The sequence below is a fragment of the Crocuta crocuta genome, unplaced genomic scaffold, assembly GCF_008692635.1.
Source record: "Crocuta crocuta isolate KB4526 unplaced genomic scaffold, BGI_CrCroc_1.0 scaffold504, whole genome shotgun sequence".
Lineage (NCBI taxonomy): Eukaryota > Metazoa > Chordata > Mammalia > Carnivora > Hyaenidae > Crocuta > Crocuta crocuta.
In genome coordinates, this window is record NW_027527818.1 from 96,662 (window position 1) to 117,303 (window position 20,642).

The 20,642-nt window shown below is 41.1% G+C and overlaps 1 protein-coding gene across 3 annotated transcripts; it reads right to left on the reverse strand.

Moving 5' to 3' along the window:
• Positions 1-3,169: 3,169 nt before the first annotated feature.
• TRIM34 (tripartite motif containing 34) lies at positions 3,170-19,686 on the reverse strand. Of its 3 annotated transcripts, XM_077775538.1 has the most exons (8): positions 19,510-19,686; positions 15,903-16,389; positions 15,189-15,284; positions 14,593-14,823; positions 8,877-8,899; positions 7,339-7,439; positions 7,012-7,038; positions 3,170-6,583 (listed from the first exon to the last, which is right to left on the reverse strand). In XM_077775538.1, exons 2-8 carry the CDS (start codon positions 16,317-16,319, stop codon positions 6,018-6,020), a joined length of 1,461 nt encoding a protein of 486 aa, XP_077631664.1. In that variant the 5' UTR covers positions 16,320-16,389; positions 19,510-19,686; the 3' UTR covers positions 3,170-6,017. The 3 variants fall into 3 exon arrangements, with proteins under 3 accessions (XP_077631664.1, XP_077631681.1, XP_077631671.1); XM_077775545.1 differs by lacking the exon at positions 7,339-7,439 and having other exon boundaries at positions 6,543-6,583; XM_077775555.1 differs by lacking the exons at positions 7,012-7,038; positions 7,339-7,439; positions 8,877-8,899 and having other exon boundaries at positions 6,490-6,583; positions 19,510-19,685.
• Between the last annotated feature and the right edge of the window lie 956 nt (positions 19,687-20,642).

Below are 20,642 nucleotides of genomic sequence, written 5' to 3' on the forward strand. Positions count from 1 at the left end.
CCCCCCCACCCCCCGCCCCGGGAAAGGACCGGCCGGGCCGGGCCGGCCGGGGATAGTGCTGCTGCCAAAGTGCTCCGTGCCTTACAACAAGGCAACGCGTCCTGCGGAGACGGAGGCTTACCTGAGCAGTGTAATTGTACACACAACATCCGCCTTGCCTTTTTCTCCCTACAAACGAGCCATCAGGAGGAGGGAATAAAATTTCTCCTTTCCCACAAGGAGGACCCACACTTGAGGCTGGGGCAACCCCAAGGCTGGGCTTTCTGCTGTTCGATATCCACCTGCTGGGGTCCGTGAATCTGTTCTGTGCGTGTCCTCATCGGCGTGTGAGAAGGCAGGACCGTGCAAATCTAGAGTTAACTCAGGTGGACAGTCAGGGGCTGTCACAGAGTGGTAGCACAGCGAAGCTGACCTTCAGAATTTGGATTCAATACGGACCAAAATGACACTTTTTCCAAAGCAGCTGGGAAGAGGGAGCTGTTTGAAGTGTCATGTTGGGTAAGGCATCGAGTACTATTCAGCATATAATGTCTATAATCTTAGCAGAATAAAAACGAAGCAGGAAAATAACTGTGAAGGTTAATGTTATGCATCAACTTGACTGGCCACGAGGTGTCCAGAGTAAACATTTCTGGGTCTGTCTGGGAAGCGGTTGTTTCTAGATGAGATTAGCATTCGAATCTGTGAGCTGTTAGGTTTTCTTCCCTGGTGTTATTGGGCAGTATTTAATATGTTGGGGGCCTGAGAAAAGGGGATTCATCTCTTCTTTGCTGCCTGCCGTCTGCTTGGGCTGGGATATAGGTCCTCTCCTGTCGTTGGACTGGAATTTACACCATTACCTACCCCAGTTCTCAAGCCTTTGGTCTCGGACTGAACTATCCCACCAGCTTTCCGGGGTCTCCACTTTGCAGACACGGATCCTGGAACTTCTCAGCCCCCATAACCATGAGTCAGTCCTCATGGATAATAAATATCCTTCATGCTGGTTTTGTTTCTCTGGAGAACCCTAACTAACAACTCTAAAATTCTGTGTCAGGTGGTGCAGGTAAAGTGTGGTAATAACAATAATGAAACAGGTGAGCTGTGCAGTTTCAATGGATGCATGCCAGTGATATAGGACAGCCAACCGTACAAGGAGGATGTCGTAAGAGTGATGTTTAAAACTTTTTAGATATTTATTTATTTTTGAAGGAGACAGAGTGCATGCCCGTGCGCAAATGGGGGAGGGGCAGAGAGAGAGAGGGAGACACAGAAACTGAAGCAGGCTCCAGGCTCTGAGCCATCAGCACAGAGCCCAACGCGGGGCTCGAACTCATGAGCCACGAGATCATGACCCGAGTGGAAGTTGAACATTTAACCGACTGAGCCACTCAGGTACCCCTGATAATGTTTAAAAAGTCAATTTTAAAACAAGGAAGGAAGGAAGGAAGGAAGGAAGGAAGGAAGGAAGAAGGAAGGAGTGAGGAGGGAGGAATGGGAGGAAATAAAGAAAGGGAGGAAAGAAAAAGAAAGAAAGAAAAAGGAGTTTTGCGGAGGATCTGCAGTCTGAATGCGTCAGGCTGGAGTGCAGCTGTCATTCACAGGAAGGGAATTAGTTAAAATAAACAAGCTTTCCTACTCTCTTTTCTCATGGACCTTAGGATCTTGTTATCATGCCCCTTCTTCTGATGTCCTGTCATATTATTAACACCAAGCAAGCATCTCATTTGTTTTATGAACAGTCGTCAAGAGGCCCCTTATGGAAATCCCTCCTATGTGCTCCTCTGGCTGATGTGCCAGGTGAGCGCAGTTTCATGGTGGCAGAAATGGCCCAAGGAGAAGGATAAGCAAAGTTAGTGACTGTGTGTGTGTAAACTGCTGTAGATCCTGGAATTTGAATTTGGAAAACTTGTAAGACTAGAAAACATCAAAGAAGCTGCAGAGTGACTGTCACACCGTTAAGGTTTCCAAACTCGTATACATGGTGCCAGGAATTTATGTGGAGAGTCTTGCAGAAATCTTACATGGTTAGGGGCGCCTGGGTGGCTTAGTCGGTTAAGCGTCCGACTTTCGCCTAGGTCATGATCTCGCGGTTCGTGGGTTCGAGCCCCACGTTGGGCTCTGTGCTGACTGCCAGCTCAGAGCCTGGAGCCTGTTTCAGTCTGTCACTCCCTCTCTCTCTGACCCTCCCCTGCTCACACTGTCTCTCTCTCTCTCCTAGAAATAAATAAAACATTAAAAAAAAAAAAAAGAAATCCTACATGGTTAATACGACAGGCGTTAAATTGTTAAGCTTCAAAGAACTTTCTGACTTTCCCCTACTGTCTTGCTTAAAGTATCTTTTTCATCCCTGAGCACAGCCAGGCCTAGCTCTCTCCTCTGCTATGCTCAGTGCAGAACTGGTTCAGAGTCTTGGGCCGAGGCACATGGAGACACCATAAGCTCTTTATCTAGGGCTTCCTTTGCTCAAATTTCTCTCGAAGTCCTTGCTGAAACAATGATTACTCCTGGAGGTGAGGACTTAGTCACTATATCGTTAGGAAATGAATATGCAGGGGCACCTGGGTGGCTCAGTCAGTTGAGTGCCCGACTTTGACTCCAGTCATGATCTCACAGCTCATGGGCTTGAACCAGGCATTGGGCTCTGTGCTGACAGCTTAGGGCTGGAGCCTGCTTCAGATTCTGTGTGCCCTCTTTCTCTGACCCTCTCCCGCTTGTGCTCTGTCTCTGTCTCTCAAAATTAAATAAACATTAACAAATTAGGAGTGTCTGGGTGGCTCAGTTGGTTAGACATCAGACTTCAGCTCAGGTCATGATTTCATGGTCCCGGAGTTTGAGTCCTGCATCGGGCTCTGTGCTGATAGCTCAGAGCCTGAAGCAGCCTGCTTTGGATTCGGTGTCTCTCTCTGCCCCTCCTCTGCTCATGCTCTCTCTCTCTCTATCAGAAATAAATAAACAGTAAAAAATTAAAAAGTAATTGAATATGCAGAAGTGCAAGGCAACAGAGAGAAATGCAGCAGGAAACCTAGTGTTATTACTGACATTATCAGTGGTAATAACCATCCCACCTCACACTGCACCCCAACTTCAAGTTTCATGAGGTCAGGTAAGGCCTTACCCTGTTTTGTTGCTTATTGCCTCACATTTATTAGAAGTCATTTCATATAAAGAGTAGATAGACACACAGATATATAATTATAAAAATATTTTTAATTGAATGGAACATCTTGATAAATCATGCTTCTAGTCCACTGTTCTTGCTATGAACACAGTTGCTATCACATCAGACAATTCAGTTATCCTTCTGGTATCAATAACATATATGGGATTCCCCTTAGATCATTTTTTTAATTGAAGTATAATTGACATACACTATATTAGTTTAGGTGTACAATATAATGATTCAACATTGGTACACAATGTGAAATGTTCACCACAATAAATCAAGTTCCTATATGTCACCATAAAGAATCAAGAAACAATTTTTTTCCTGTGATGAGAACTTTTAAGGTTTACTTTTGTAGCAACTTTCAAATTTGCAACACAGTATTATTTGCTATAATCATCAGGCTGTATGTTACATCCCCATGAGTTATTTTATAATTGCAAGTCCTTTACCTCTTGATCCCCTTCACCCATTTTGCAAACCCTCAAACTCCCACCTCTAACAACCACCAATCTGATCTCTGTATCTATGAGTTTTGTTTTATTTGCTTGTTTTGTTTTTCAGATTATACACATAAGTGAAATCATATGATATTTATCTTTCTCTAAATTTACTTAGCATTACACCCTCAAGGCCCATCTGTGTTGTTGAATGGCAAGATTTTTATTCTTTTCTTATGGCTGAGTAGTATTCCATTGCATACAGATCTCACATCTTCTTTATCCGTTCATCTGTTGATGGACTCTGGGGTTGTTTCCACATCTGATAAATTCTTAATTTTTCATACCTCCTGCTTTCTTCCTACGGTTTACTTGGATTGGTGTGTTATCTGTATCCACTTACCCACTGTAACCCTTGCTTTATTTACCCTTAGATTTTCTCAAATAGGAAAGTATTAAAAATCCATGGGCCAAAGGGGGAGATACTTCATTACATCCCTCTCCAAGCAGGAGATATAATGAGTGGAGGGGAAATACAGAGCCCTAATAAAGATTTCTTTTTCCTGGTAACTCAGAAGATGATAAACTGGAATGTGGAACAAACCCACATACTCTGCTCTGGTGAGAAAATATGTATGGTGAGAGAAGCATAGTAAATTCAGATGTTCTGCTTGCCCAAGTTTTTGGGTATCTTGACAGGACATGATTTCCCCACCGATTTCTCTCAGCTGCAAAGCTAGGTTTCATAAGAGAGTCCTAAGATACTGACCATGGATATGGTGTCATTTCAGAGATTCAGAGGAAGAGGAGTAAAATAATGGATATTGGATCTGTGGAAGAATTGGCAAAGGAAGAAGTACTGGATAGAGAAGAGGTCTTTGGGTAAAGAAGCTCATTTCTTTTAAACACTGCAATCAATACCACTATGCTGCAGCCATCACTCAGACTCTGAGCTCTCCAATCCCCTCCAGTTTTAACCAGATATACCTAAAAACACATCGATTCTTAGTATGTCTGCATTAACCATCCTATCCATCCCATCATCATTCCCTTTCTGAAATAGGTGGGAATGCAAAATGGTATAACCACTTTGAACAAAATCTGGCAGTTTGTATACAAAAAAACCTAAAATTCAACAATTGAACTAATAGTTTAGGATATCCAGGGCAAGCAAAACTTGCTCTGTTTCCAAAAAAGAAGTATTTATTCTAACAAAACAGTACCCGTTACCTATACATCAACACTATGAACCTTGAACAATTGTAAAAGCAAAACAAAAAACATGAAGGCACTAGAGAGTGACAAAACACTTGAAATCTACAGTGTAAATGACAACGGGCAGAAGGGAATACTATTGGATGAGTTTCCTGGTTTTGTGGCTTTTTATTTGAAAGTAAACCTCAATTGGTAGTGAGTAAGACACTTAAAACTCAGCAACATGCAAACTTACTAGCTTGAAGAGGAGTAAGAATGATTTGGGGCTATCCCTGCAGCTGAAAAATGGTAAAAGAATGTCTATAAAAGAGAGATCCAGAGAAGGAAATCCCAAACTGTACATATACACTGAGCAACAATCAGAACTGCACATGTTTGAGACAGATAAATGAATTGACCAGAGATTTCACCTGCTGTAAAATGCAGGGGAGAATTTCGAATTTGAGTTCAACCAAGTTAACTGCCCGAAGAAAAAAATATTCTTCAGAAAAATTAACAGAATCCTGAGTCTTTACACTTCATTTACAATTCCCCTGGGGGAATTTTAGATACATATTAAAATTGTTTAACATACAAAGAAACTAGAAAACACGGTCCATACTCAAGAGCATAAGCAGTCAATGGAGATCAACTCCAAGATAATCCAGATGTCATATTTACAAGGATTCACAACAAAAAAAGACAAGGACTTCACAGCAGCCATGAAATCTAAGGTTAAGGTTATGAAAGAAAACATGCTTATAATAATGAGCAAATAGGAAATGTCAAAAGACAAATAAAAATAGTTTTGTTAATTGGAATACTAAAACTAAAGGCTATAATCACTCAAAAAATAATCTAGGATTGGCTTAAGAGAAATTCAGGATCACAAAAGAAAGACTAAGTGAACTTACAGGTAGATTAATGCAAATTATCCAATATGAAAATAATGAATAGAGCCTCAATAATCTGTGCGGGGAAAAAAATCAAGGTACTGACATAGGCTTAAACTACAGAACAGCTACTAAAATACAACAAAACAAAACTATAAAGGTAGTTGAATTAAATGAGAAAAGGGTAAAAAGTGCATGCTTATTTTAACACATGCAGACAATCACTGAACAAAGACATTCTAGAATAAAAGAAGGAGTAAGGAAGGAAAAGGTGTTCAGAAGGGTGCAGATAAGCTCAGGTGTAGATAAGCCCAGGAGAAAGGGTGCTACACAGACTAAGAAGGTTCAGGAGCTCGGTGGGCACAGGGTCATGGGGCCTGGACAATTCAAAGGATTGAAATATGGATAAGCAGTCCTAGAAAAGCAACATTTAGAAAATTTGTAGATGAGTGATCCGTGGTTTGTGACATTGAAAAATGAGACAATGCCTGCTTCATAGTCTAGGAAAACCCCAATGCGATGGGGAGGGACAGTCATGCAAAGAGTCAAGACCTTGGGATCAGAGGTGGAAGAATCCTCAAAAACCTTATAACCATGTTCATTCTGTAACCCAATAACCCAGTAGCCAAACTGAGGTTTGTATCTGGAGAAAATGTTTCGATGATTTGTGCCTCGTCTAACACCAAACTTTATATTACAGAAACGTGTTCTACAGTATACCCCTAGGATCCAAGCAGTTTTCTTGGACACGTCTATTTCCCAGTAGTGTTTCCCTGAGGAGAAATATTGGGAGCCCACGATACCATAATTATAATATTTAACAGGCCAAATTGGCACAGACATTACTTGTCTCTGATCTTCTGAAAGGACAAGGTTTAAATTTAAGTTGATTGGATTCAGCGTGATGTCCACTGTAGGGGAAAAAAAAATTATAAGATCAGGAAAGAGAGACCATGGGAAGTGACCAGGTAAAGCTTGTATTATGGATTGGGGAAGGGGTAAAACACTATATATTTCATATATATGTACTAAAATACATAGAGAAATGTGTATTATATATGTATATATAATATATATAAACACATGGGGCTAAGATCATGAGATCTCTGAAATCACACACACACACACACACACACACACACACACACAAATTTAAGTAAGCTTCACACCCAGCACAGAGCCCAACATGGGACTTGAACTCACAACCCTGAGATCAAGACCTGAGCACAGAGATTAAGAGTTGGACACTTAACTGACTGAGCCACCCAAATGCCCTGAAATCACAAATTTCTGAAAGGAGATCAGAACACAGGGATTTGAAGAACCAGTAACTTCTTACCCCAGTAGCACTGGACATGTGTTAACTCTGAAATGATAAGAGATTCAATGAGGTTAATTAGAAGCGAATGATTAAGCACCAATACCTATCTCTTCTCCACAGTAGGGCCAGCAGAGGGGAGCACTTGGAGACTATAAACTGGTAAATGAGATAATGAACTAAACACCTAGCTATTCCGCCTTAGATATAACTGCATCTCCCTCAGCAATAATATCCCTCCTTCTCTGAATACCCTCCTCCTTTCTATCCTCTCTTTGAAACTGTACCAGTTTAGTCCCTGATATCACAGGGCTCCCATACCCACCCTCCTGTCCTGGCGCTCCTCACCTCTATGCATGTGCAGCATTGCCCTCAGATCTGGAGCACGGAATGAACTCTTCAGTCTTTTTGAAACAGTTTTTGGTTTCCTTACTGTCCAGATCTCACTCCTAGGCATGACAAAAAATGTTGTTCCTACATCTCTTACCTTGTATCCTAACAATACAACTGCCTTCCTCTCTCCTTCCATGCCACTGGTGCGCTTGAACCCTCCTCCCTCAGAAGCCTGACCTGGGGAGAAGGGAGAATCCTGATGCTGAAGCCAGAAGAAATGTGCTCATGTCTCCCTTCCCACTTGCCATCTGTGTGTCCTTGGGAAGGTCTTTACCTCAAAGAAACAGTTTCTTCTTCTAAAAATGGAATAATTAACACTTTTCTTGATATCTCATGGACATAATAGAAAATTCAATGAAATGATGTGTAGAAAAAGCCTTAGCTACCTCTAAAAAAGGTATACAATATGTGAGGAAGTCGTCACGGAGGGTCTTTCATGGGGAGGCCATAGATGTGTGTTCCCAGGTAGATCAGTAGCGAGGCTGTGGATCCTACCTATGATGTGAGATCCATAGGTCTCTTTTTGAGAGCCTGTGAACTTGTGCCCTAGTCCAAAGCCTGAACCCCAATGGTATCACTCACAAATAACATTGGAGGTTGCAGAGGTTCTGGAAAAAGTTTAAAACACTTGGCAAAGGAGAAGTTATGACCACCAAACTACAAGTGTTTGTAAGGAATTTAATGCTGTCAGGTGGGTTGGCAACTTAAGCCACAAGAAATACACTTTCCCATATAAGCTTCTAAAATTAATTATATGACCAAGGTCAAAGTCAGTAATCCTGAGGCTCATGTTTGTTTTTGGAAATCTAAAGAGAATCTTGAAAGATAACCTACTCTTTTTTTTTTTTAAAATTTTTAATGTTTATTTATTTTTGAGAAAGAGAGACAGAGCATGAGTGGTGGGGGGGGGGTTGCAGAGAGAGAGACACACACACACAGAATCTGAAGCAGGCTCTAGGCTCTGAGCTGTCAGCACAGAGCCTGATGCAGGGCTCAAACCCACAAACCGTGAGATCATGACCAGAGCCGAAGTCAGACACTCAACCCACTGAGCTACCCAGGCACCCCAAATGACCTAATCTTTTATATTTCCATGTAAACAAAGTAACTATACAGAGCTGCCCTTATAACCTATTTTAGGGCTTATGAAGCCCTCCATGTGATTGGACAAGCACCTGTAGAATACAGGAAGAAGAATAAGAACAAAGTGAAGTCACCGGACTCTGATAGTGAAATCCCTGATCCTTATTACCCTTACTGGCCCTACCTCTGTGAACTCCAGCCACTGAATTCACTAGCATTGAATCTCGTCTATTCTCAGTTGGATAAGGAACATTTAAGTCCTTGTCCATGACCAGCAATTTAAAATAATACTACATCCAAATTTCCCTGATTTGGAAGATTTTTCATTCTGATTGACCACCAGATCACTCTTATGGCTACAAACCTTTCTTCATAACACAAAAGGACCACTCCTGGTCACCCATACGCACCATTTCATGATTCCACTCATGTCCTAGGAAGAAGAGAGAAAACATGAGTCAAGGAGTATAAAGAGTAAAGCCGGATTAATGAAAGAATAGAAAAACACTAGAGAAAATCAGAGAAATCAAAAGTGAACTATTTAAAATATCAACAAAATTGACAAGTTTTTATGCAGACATACCACGAAAAAAGAAAAGAGAAGTTATGAAAATCAGGAATGAAAGGGAAGACATTACTGACTTTTACAAAAATTAATAAGAATATAAAGGCTATGAACAATTGTATGTCAACAACTTAGATAATCTAGATGAAATAGACAAATTCCTAAAAACGCAGGAAACTACCAATACTGATTCAAGAAGAAATAGAAAATCTGAATAGACCTAAAACATGTAGTGATGAGTTTTGAAATGAAGAACTTCCTGCAAAGAAGTCATTGAACTTGATGGTTTCAATGGTGAACTCTGCTAAAAGTCTAAAGAAGAAATAATTAAAAAATACTTCACAAATTCTTCCAAAATAGAAAAGGAGGGAACAATTCCCAAATCCTTCTATGAGGCCAATACTATTCTGATACTAAAATGAGACCAACATCAGAATAAAACTGAACCAAAGGCCAGCATTTCTTATAAGTATAGATGTAAACTTCAACAAAATACTAAAAAACTGAATTCAGCAAAATATGGAAGATTATATATACATGATGGCCAGGTAGAATTAATCCCAGAAATGCAAAGTTGGTTTCACATTAAGAAACACAATTAATGTAATTCATTATATTAATAGAATAAAAGTAAATGCCACATGAATAGACACAAGAAAAAAAACACATTTGACAAAATGGGTACAATACAAGAATGTCTATTCTTGGGGCACCTGGGTGGCTCAGTCAGTTAAGCTTCCAACTTTGGCTCAGGTCATGATCTCACGGTTTGTGGGTTCGAGCCCTGCATCAGGCTCTGTGCTGACAGCTAGCTCAGAGCCTGTAGCCTGCTTCAGATTCTGTGTCTCCCTCTCTCTCTGTCCCTCCCCCACTCATGCTCTGTCTCTCTTTGTCTTGAAAATAAATAAAACATTAAAAAAAATTTTTAAAAAGAACGTCTACTCTTACTACTTCTATTTAAAGTGGGACACCTGGGTGGCTTAGTAAGCTGAGCACCTGATTCTTGACTTCAGCTTAAGTCAAGCTCTCACAGTTCATGGGATTGAGCCCCACATCAGGCTTTATGCTGACAGCATGGGATTCTCTCTGCCCTCCCCCACTCTCAAAATAAATTTAAAGAAATTAAAAAAAAAAAAAGCACTATGGTACCAGAGGTTCCAGTCAAGGCAATTTGCCAATAAAAATAAATAAAAAGCATTTATATTGGAAAGAAATAAAACTATCTCTATCTGCAGAATACATAGTTTATATATAGCAAAGCTCTGCTCCATATACTGCCGATAGGTAACCTTTCCCACTTCTTAAATTTCAGCTCACATGTAGGTACCGATGATCAAACTTTACATAATCTAATCATTGCCTATTGTCTATAATCATGTATACAGGATACTACATTACACAATGAAGAAGAAACAGGTACTAGAATCTCAGAATATCTAAAATATAACCTACTATTCACCAACTAATTGTCTTTTCTCTTATGTCCACTTGTCAAATATGGTACCAATATTCACCAAGTCCCTGTCCCAAACACTAAATCATCCTTGTAAGCCAATCCATTCTACATCCTTAACGTCTTTCGACTAATCTACATTTCCACATCATCACCACTATGGATTTGTTTTCAATAATACATACCAATATATTTGGCCTTACCCTTAGAGGCCACCAGCTGGGTTTACAATCAAACCCAAGGAATAGTTTTGCTTCTCTGTATTAGTATAGTTTGGTTGTACATGACAAGAAGCCAACTAACATTGCCTTAAAATCCTCCACCTCCTCAAATTAAAAAAAAAAAAAAAAAAAAAGTTGCCAGAGAGGTACTATTTCAGTCACCAATGGATCTTGAATCTCAAATGCTATCATGTATCTAGCCTTTCTGTTTCATAATTCTCTTTTCTTCTTTATCTGTGGACTTTATCCTCAGATTTTAACTGATAGCAACTTGAAAATCTCCTGGTTTAAATTCTTTTCACTGATACAATTCCCATGCAAAAAGACAATTTTCTTCACTATGACAATACAATCTTACACCCCAAGCCATTGACCAAAATTGGGTCATATGTCCAACTGTATAGTTGTGGGAATATAGGAATTAGATAAGGTAATTTACATAAGATTCACCCATCCATCCTTGATAATGCTGATTTTCTCAGTCCCGAACAAGGAGATGTATAAAAATAGACATGCTGGTGTTTCATCAGAATGAAATTCCAGATGTTGTTATGAGAAAAAGGGGGAATGGATACTAAACAGATAAAATAATAGGTACCATCTTCACTCCATCATTTAACTGCCTATCAGCATTCATACATGTATGAATCCTGATTCATACAAAATTTCTAAAATGAAAATGACGCAATGTAATAACTATGACAAAAACATTAAGAACAGAAGTGCCTCCTTTCTTAAGGGAAAGAACCTAAAATCTCATCTAATTTTTCATCCATTTTCAAGTTTAGCATGTCTTTGTCAGCTCATTCTTCCCAGTCAGTGTTGAATGTAGCCCTGCAAACAACAGCCCCTCTAACAAACAAGAGACATATGGTAAAATTACCCATCCCAATAACTACAATGAAGAACCAGATAAAAGGAAAGCAATTATAAGAACTTTCAGGAGACAGAATTATGAAGGGACAGCACCACAATCAATAGCATATATCTTAACTTTTTGGAAAAGAATATCCAAATTCCCTAATCGAATAAAAGAGTGAGGTTCTTGGTTGGCCCACTTGTCATTCTTTGAAGATGTTATCTAAATATGGGATGCAGATCCAACAGAATTTATAATGTTTATCTACTGAGTATTGTTTTTATTACAAGTAAACAGATACTAACTTAAGCTGGCATAAGTGGAACAGATGCCTGGACAAGTAACATAAACACAATAGTTTTCATGAAGTTGGCAATTGAAAGAGTTGTGAAGAGCTTGTGGATGAATTATAAACAAGGGAAAAGGAATAAGCCTTTCACAAAGTTTTTGGTTTTACTCAGATATAATCAAAATACCATAAAATTCACCTTTTACAGTGCACTATTTAGTACATTTATAATATATATGTTTACCATCACCACTATTTAATTTCAGAACATTTTCATTATTGTAAAAAGAAACCGTACATTCAGTAGCGATCATTTTATATTGCCCCCTCTTCAGAGCCCCTGGCAACTACTAACCTAATTTTTATGTCTATGATTTGTCAATTACAGACTTCATATAAACAGAATCCCACAATAGGGGACTTTTGTGTCTGCCTTCTTTCACTTATGTTTTCAAGGCTTATCCACATTGTAGCATCCATTAGTGCTTAATTTCTTTTTAGAGCCAAATAATTCCATTGTTTGGATATAACACATTTTGCTCGTGCATTCTTCACTTAATGGACAATTGGGTTGTTTCCACTTTTGAGCTATTATGAACAAGGCTGCCATGAATTTTTGTACACAGGTTTAGGTGTGGACATATGGTTTCATCTCTTAGGTGTGTACCTCGGAATGGAATCGCTGAGCCATACGGTAACTCTATCCATAACTTTTTGAGGAACTGCCAAGCAGTTTTCCAAAGTAGCTTCACTATGTTACATCTTCACTAGCAAGTATGAGTGTTCCAATTTCTCTACATCTTTGTCAATCCTTGGTATTGTGGTTTTGATTTTACCTTTCCCTGATGGCTAATGATATCAATCGTTTCATGTGCTTATTAGCTATATATATATATATATTCTTTGGAGAAGTATCTATTCAAGCTCTTTATCCATTTTTGAATTGGGTTGTCTTTTTATTATTGAGTTGTTAGAGGTTTTTCATACATCATGAATACCAGGCCTTATCAGATATATGATTTGAAAACATTTTCTCCCATTCCATGAGCTGTTTTTTTCACTTTCTACATAGTGTCCCTTAAAGCACAACAGTTTTTAATTTTGATGAACTCCAATTTATTTTATCTTCGGTTGCTTCTATTTTGCGTGCCATATCTGTGAAGCTATCGCCTAGAGCAAAGTCAAAAAGATTTATACCTATGCTTTCTCCCAAAAGTCTTAAAATTTTTGCCCTTACATTTAGATTGTTGATCTGCTTTGAGTTAATTTTTGTATATGGTGTGAAGTAGGAGTCTAACTTCATTTTTTTGCATGTGGATATTCGATTTCTCCAGCCTAATTTATTGAAAAGACTTACTGCAGTTTTTATCATAATTTGTTTGGTATTAATCACTTTGAGAACCTGGTAAAAAATTCAAAACCTATCTTACTACAATGGGCCTGAAGAGCTAAGGTTTTTTATAGCACTCTAGGTGATTCTGATAAAAAACAAAACAAAAAAAACCCAAAACAAAACCTAAGATGCAACAGCCAACACACGAAATTCAAATATCCTTCTTCTTGATATCAAGAATAAAACAAAAGAAGTGTTTGGAAATCCAGCAAAGAAAGGCAATAGATACACAGGAATTCAAGCAAAAAATATGAAAAGTCTGAAATTCCCTGAATGACCATCATATTTCATGCTCAGTATCATAGTTACACTAATAATGCTTCAAAAAAAAACTGTCTAAATTTTAACATTAGTTCAAATTGTTCCCTCGGGTCTCTATAGTTGCACCAGGGTAGCTCAGTCTGTTAAGCATCAGACTCGTTATTGGCTCAGATCCTGATCTCTAGTGGTTTCCTGCTCCACGTCTGGATCTGAGTTGACAGCACAGAGCCTGCTTGGGATTCTTTCTCTCCTCTCTCTCTGTCCCTCCCCTGTTTGTGCTCTCTCTGTCTCTCTCAAAATAAATAAATACCTTTTTTTTAATTAAAAAAAAAAAAGCGGGGTGCCTGCGTGGCTCAGTCAGTTAAGTGTCTGACTTCAGCTCAGGTCATGAACTCACCGCTCATGTGTTCAAGACTTTCATTGGGCCCTATGCTGACAGCTCAGAGTCTGGAGCCTGCTTTGGATTCTGTGTCTCTCTCTCTCTTTGCCCCTCTCTTCTCACACTGTGTCTCTCTCTCAAAAATAAAAAAATAATAAAGATTTGCCCCAGCATGCTTTCCTGACACGAGCAGCCTTTCCTGGTGCAGACACACTCACATACAGACTCACACCACTCAAGTATGTCACATTCTATACATATATATGTTTCTATGCATAAGAAAAAGGTCAGTGTTCTATCTAACAAGAGAAGTTTGTGATAGTAAATACACATTTTTTAATGTAAAAAAAAGGATACACTTCTTAAACCTGAAAATGCATGCACTTGCCTGTGGCTAAGATGAATGAAAAAAACTTGACAAATGTCCAACACTAGATCAAAGATAAAAGGGGCCTAGAGAATATCTCTGGATACCATAGATCTTCTCTCCAAGGTCAAATGTATTCCCTTACTTCATAAAACAATAAAGTAGGATACTCCCCTGGAATGCTCATATTCAACTGTCTATGATATCTCCGACGGAGAAGGGCTCCAGAAGACCAAAGGAACCTTTTCGTGTCAACACCAAGATTAGAGCCCAAGGACACAGAAAAGAAGATAACTTAGACTGTGTTTGAAGAGTTCCAGATTGAGGGATTCTTCTTACCTGCACCAGGTCCACTGATGGCCATTCACTGCGAAGTTCCAGATCTGAGATAAGCTCTTTTACCAACTGGTTCTGCTGAGCCAAATCAGCCTCAGCCTCAGCCAAGTTATCCAGTATTCTCTTCTCCTCTTCTTCCAATGTTTGCAGTTCTCTCTGCTCTTCACTGTCTAGGATGCTTCTAAGCCAATTAAACCCTGTTCGTATCCTTTGTTTTTCTGCCAGTATCTGGTACTACAAGGTTGGACAAACAAGAGAGGTAAAGAGTCTATTAGCCTGAAAGCCTCCTGTGGAAGGGATTAGAAGCCAGTAAAAGAAATATCTTTTCATTGAGTTCTAACCGACAGGGGAATAAAGGCACAGGGGCAATTTTTGAGAAAGCTGGTATATTTCCTGCTATGTTCCCTTTAGTACATGCCAAAACAGGCCTCAGACTATGTTGCCCTCAATTGCAACAGACACAGGACAAAAAGAACTAATCGAATGGCTTCCGGATGCATTCTAGGTCAGGGAACAAAGAGGAAGGGTCTTCCTTGTGATTTGGACTGAAGGTCCTGCCAAGATTCTTTTGTCAAAAACCTCTCAGAGTCTCCTCATACCTTCCAGGAAATTCTCTCCTCTCTGATGTCAGCTTCCAGCTTCTCAGCTTTCTGCTGCTCCGTCCTCAACCTCTCCAGAGCGGCCTGGAGTTTCTCCTATGAGAAGAGAGTCACACCAGAGTCAACCTATGAGTTTTCTCAGCAAAGAATAAATGGGGACGAAATCAGGCTGATCTCGGAAGAGACCAGGTTACAGAAATTGTGATTAGAATTTATGATATGGGAGAATGGCTAAGGGGGATACATCCTTTATTCCTGGGTGACAGAAGTCACCGTTCCGCACCACTAATAGCCCAATACCCCCTTTTCATAAAAGATCGACTATGTTGTGGCAAGAAAACCCCTGTACTCTTACTGACACTCTTTCTACATCCAATCCACAGGGTTGAACAGCAACTATCCTGCTGAGGGGAACAATGAGTGCCAAGCTCATGAAAGGAATTTCCCATCCATATAACAAAAGGGGAAAAAGGAAAATCTCTCACTGGTGGCCAAGGGTCTAGGCTTTAGATTTTAGCCTTATTATTTATGTCAGTGTAAGGAATACACAGAAATGTCCTTCAAACATTGGAAGCTGAGTGTAACGGAAGAGATAATATGTGGAAGAGATTACAGGGCTTAATTCCTTTGTGCCAACATGAGTAAAGAAGGATGGAAGGGTGACATCTCCTGCCAAGTACCATCTTCTACCTCTCCCTCCATCCTGGGGCCCACCTGACATTCCTTGACGACTTCCTCCACGAGGAATGTGTGGTGACCACGGTGTTCCTGAGATCGTTCGCAGAGCCAACAAATGATCTTCCTGTCCTCCTTACAGAAGAGCAGGAGTTTCTCTCCATGGCACTCACAGAGCTCTCTCTTCAGCTCCCTTGGGTTCAACTTGACCTCTCTGATTTTCTCCACTATGTTAGTCAGATGCTTATTAGGCCATAAGTTTCTAAGCGAGTATCCGACACCACATACAGGACAGCTGCTTCCCCCTTCCAGGCTGATCTCCGCCTCCTTGGTGTTCGCAGTGATGCAGGCTTGACAGAAGCTGTGGCCACAGTCTAGACTCAGGGATTCTGTCAAAAGCTCCAGGCAGAGGGGACAGGACACCTCGTTCTGTATGTTCAAGGTTTTTAAAGCCATAGTACGTCTCCCCTGTCTTCTTCCTGTCCTTAGTCCTGAGGCTCTTCTTGTTTAAAAGACTCCTGGATGGCTGGGCAGATTGAAAGGGGATGAGGGAAGAATGGCATGAATAAAAAAGAGTCTAATTTTGCAGACATTAAGGATGGGCCAAGACTAAAATACTGAGGACAAAAGAGAAGAGGGGAAAAATGAAGCAGAAATGAAACTCAGTAGCCTGGGCAAGCTGCTAATGCTTTGGGCTTCTGAATTTGCTTTTCTTTCCGCCTGAAACTGACCTCCCCTTAATATTTGCATGACTTCCTCTTAATACTTCATTCAACATCCTCTTTAAGTATCATCTCATCAGAAGGACCTAATATGATTACTTTATCTACAGCACAATTACCAATATATATATATTATCTGTTGTACATTTGCCATCTTTTTCTTATTATCACTATATAATATCTTTTCCATAAATATCCTACTTCTAAAATGTCATCTGCACATAGATCCAACACTTTGTTTTTGTTCACTGCATATCCCTAGTGCCTAGAACACAGGAACATAACCTTTGATGAATATATAAGGAACCTCCTCATTTCTACATAGGTGATTAGAATTTTTCTTTTTTGGTTTTTTTGTTGTTTTGTTTTATCAGCACTTTGTCTTTTTGTTTCTTTAATTCTCTGTTCTCCAATAGGTAAACTTTGAGACCACAGACATGGTTTCAACATAAGAAGTGCTTATCTCCAAATATACCTGTCCCATTCAGAACCCCTCCATTCCCTTATATTCACTCCCAGAGACACTCACAGAAACAGCAAGGGCCACTATAGGGAAGGCATTTTACTACTTACAATTTTAGAACAATTTGTAAGCCACATGACCTATTTATTCTTTATACCAAAGTCCTTGAGAAATCAGAGTACTTTCTTTATCGAAATGTGTAAATTGAATGAAGTAGCTTATGAAGATTATTTCATCCAGTAAGTAGATTTGGGGTGCATACAACTCCTCAGGATCCTCTTTCAGAGGTCTGGAAGGTGTGATAAACTCTACCACCTAGAGGTGCAGGTTTTGGGAGAACTAATAATTTCCCAAATAGGAACATATCAAAGATATCGCCCCTTGCTTGAATAAGCAAAGGTTGACCCAAAAGGTGTGAGAAGGGATATGGAATGACAAAAAGGAAAAATATATTTTAGAGAGAAGTCATCTATATGAATGCCCTGTTGATGGAAAACACATCTATTGCTTTTAAAATGCCTATATGGCTTGGGGCCTGGGTGGCTCAGTCAGCCGGGTGTCTGATTCCTGATTTTGTCGCAGATCATGATATCAAGGTTCATGAGATTGAGCCCTGTGTCGGAATCTGCGCTGACAGCACAAAGCCTGCTTGGGATTCTTTTTTCTCTCTCTCTTTCGCTCTGTTCTTCTCCCGCTCAGCTCACGGGTCTCTCAAAATAAACAAATAAACTTAAAAAAAATTGGGGCCTGGGTGGCTGAGTCGGTTAAGCATCCAACTTTGGCTCAGGTCATGACCTCACAGTTTGTGGGTTCAAGCCCTGCATCGAACTCTGTGCTGTCAGCTCAGAGCCTGGAGCCTGCTTCGGATTGTGTGTATGTGTGTGTGTGTGTGTGTGTGTGTCCCTCTGTGCCCCTCCCCTGCTCGTGCTCTCTGTCTCTCAAAAATAAAATAAACCCTTAAAAATGAAAAAAAAAGTTGCTAAAAGTGTTTCCTTCAAGTTAGTCCCACCATTTTCACCGCCACTATCTTAGCAGGAGCCACCTGTGTCTCCTGCCTGGATTCTGGGAAATGACTCTCTCTAAACTATCACTGCTTGCCCTTCTGCAGTGTGCTGCCATTGCTATTCTTACGTCCCTGACTAGAGTGCCCCTCGAAGCAGACACCAGTCTTGTCATCCTTCTGTTCAAACGCATGCTGTCCAACGTCAGCGGGTCACCATTATGTTCTAGGTAAGGCCACCTTAGACACCTCCTCCTCCTGCCTCTTCCTAAGGCCACCTCCTTCTCTTCCCACTGCATTCTCCATCCCAGCTCTCACTGGCCTCCTTGCAATCTCAGGAGGAAACCCATGCTAAAGACTTAAAATCCCTCACATTCTTCAGATTCTACTAAAATATCTCCTCAGAATGAGGCCTTCATGAAAACGACTTATAACCCTCTCCAGGAGTAAAGCGTAGGCACCCAGGAAGATTGTCACTGTGACTCCTGGAAAGTGGAAATACAGGACAGAACGGGCACACATCAGAGGTGTGTAACAAATCCATCAATGTGAAAACTGCTCACATTGTGAGCTCAAGGTAGGACATGGTCACTAGCAGTGACAGATCAAATTTCTTAGCAAGACCATTTGATCTCTGGGCTCCTTGTGAGCAATAATCAGTGCCTGTTAATTAGCTCTGAGCAAAGAAAAATAGTGAGAACTGAGGTAACCGTGCAAAGGTGTGTCTCCAGAGGAAGGAGGAGGAAGAAAGAACTCTCTGTCAGGCAAGGACGCGGTGGCAGTGGGCTGCTGGAAGGAAGTGTATGCACTGTTCTTCAGGGAAGCGTCAGGAGACTCCTGAGACTGAACTTGAAAGGACACGGGATAAAAGGGCCCACGGAAGGCCAGCTGCTGAGATGTCAGGAAGGCTACAGATGGCCCGGCAGCTGGTTCTCCGGGGAGGAGCGAGAGAATCCTCCTCTTCAATATCAGCCCTGCCGTGCCCCCAAACTCTATTCTGTCTCCTGCCCCACTCACTCTAGGAGCTTAGGTTTTTACACATTTGGAAAACAGGGACCTCTTTTGCCAGCTTTTCTTCAAGGACGTAGTGGTGGGGAAAGGAGAAGACACATTCTATTCATCTTGGAGAAAGAGAGAGAGAAAGGATTCCAGTTCTCCTCAGCAAGGTAGACAATTAAAACCATGGAATAGGAAAGGGATGAGGATGGACGCAGCCCGGAGAAAGAAGGGCCCCCCTCCAGGAAAGAAACAATGCCCTCCACGTCTTGGGCACTCTTCTCTCCAAGCCATCCATCTCCAGAATCAAGACTTCTGCCTGTCTGCACCCTGGGCAGGAAGCCTGCAGATGGGCTTTTCTTCCCTTCAGAGCAAGTCTGAGCCACAAATGGCACTCACACACTTTTGCGCAGTACCTTCCTTCTGGCGTCTCCCACCCTCTGCCCCCCAAACCTCCCCACGCACCTTGAGGCCCCAGCGGAGAAGTCTCGACTCCTAATTTTAGTGGAGAAGAAAAGCCAGGGCAGGCGTGGTCAGCATTTACTGACTGAACAGGCGAACAGGGAACAGACGTTGGGCCTGCATGAAGCAGCTCTCCTGACCAGCCGGCTGAGAAGTGAAAGTGAAACCTCGGGGCCCGCAGGAACAGGGAAGGGGAAGGAACTTCTGAGCCCAAGGGGTTACAGTCCTGTAAGGTCACAGGACATTTCCCCATTTCACTGTGGGGGAAATGTTTGAACTCAAGGTTTCTCTAGTGGGGGAGTCGGGGTTTGCCCCAAGGGACATTTAGCAAGATCGGACAAATTTGGTTGTCATACCTGGGGGATGCTACTGCCACCTAGTGGGGAGAGGCCAGAGGCACCGCTAGCGACTCTGCAACGCACCGAACAGTGCCCATAGCAAAGAAACATCCAGTCCAAAATGGCCAGTGTGAGGCCGAGAGCCTGTTTTAACCCTCTCTGCTTCCTGCGCCAGCTAGGCACCAAGGGTCTCCTCCCACTTGTATGGTTGTGCACAGGCCCTCGATTCGGCCTCTCAACCTGAATTATCCCCTTGGGTCTCATGTTCCATTTGCCCCCAAAGACACACCACCACCTCCGAGGAAATACACGGGAGTTGGGCAGACGAGGGATGGAGGGGTCTGGAGGAGTTGGCTACAAAGGACCAAAAGAGCTTTCTGGAACATTGGAAATTCTCTAAAGTCTGTTTGTGTAGTAGTCACACAGGTGTAAACCTGTCAAAACTAATTAAACTGCATATTCTAAAAAGGTGTATATTATACCCATACCACAACATTGATTATAAAAGAAAATTATGTTTTCTGGGTGACTTTTTTTTACTTTTTATTTTAATTCATGTTAGTTGACATACAGTGTAATATTAGTTTCAGGTGTACAATATAGTGGCTCAACAACATCATATACAACAAGTGTACTCCTTAATCTCCATCACCCATTTAACCCATCCCCACACCCACTTTGGATGGAAGGACAAGCAAGTTTGGGGTGTTTGAGAATCTACAAATAGTGTCATGGGACTGTACTTGGAGCTCTAGGTAAGCAGAAGAGAGGCCACAAGACATGGACAAGCGTCACATC

Excerpts from the sequence above, each read along its gene's own strand:
- TRIM34 (XM_077775538.1), bottom strand. The coding sequence starts at position 16,319 with ATGGCTTTAAAAACCTTGAACATACAGAACGAGGTGTCCTGTCCCCTC. Across the intron at positions 8,900-14,592 it reads CATCAGTGGACCTGGTGCAG|GACATGAGTGGAATCATGAA; the intron begins GTAAGAAGAATC and ends TCTTCTTCCTAG. Across the intron at positions 7,440-8,876 it reads ATGAGTGGAATCATGAAATG|GAGTGAGATCTGGACAGTAA; the intron begins GTGCGTATGGGT and ends TGTCATGCCTAG.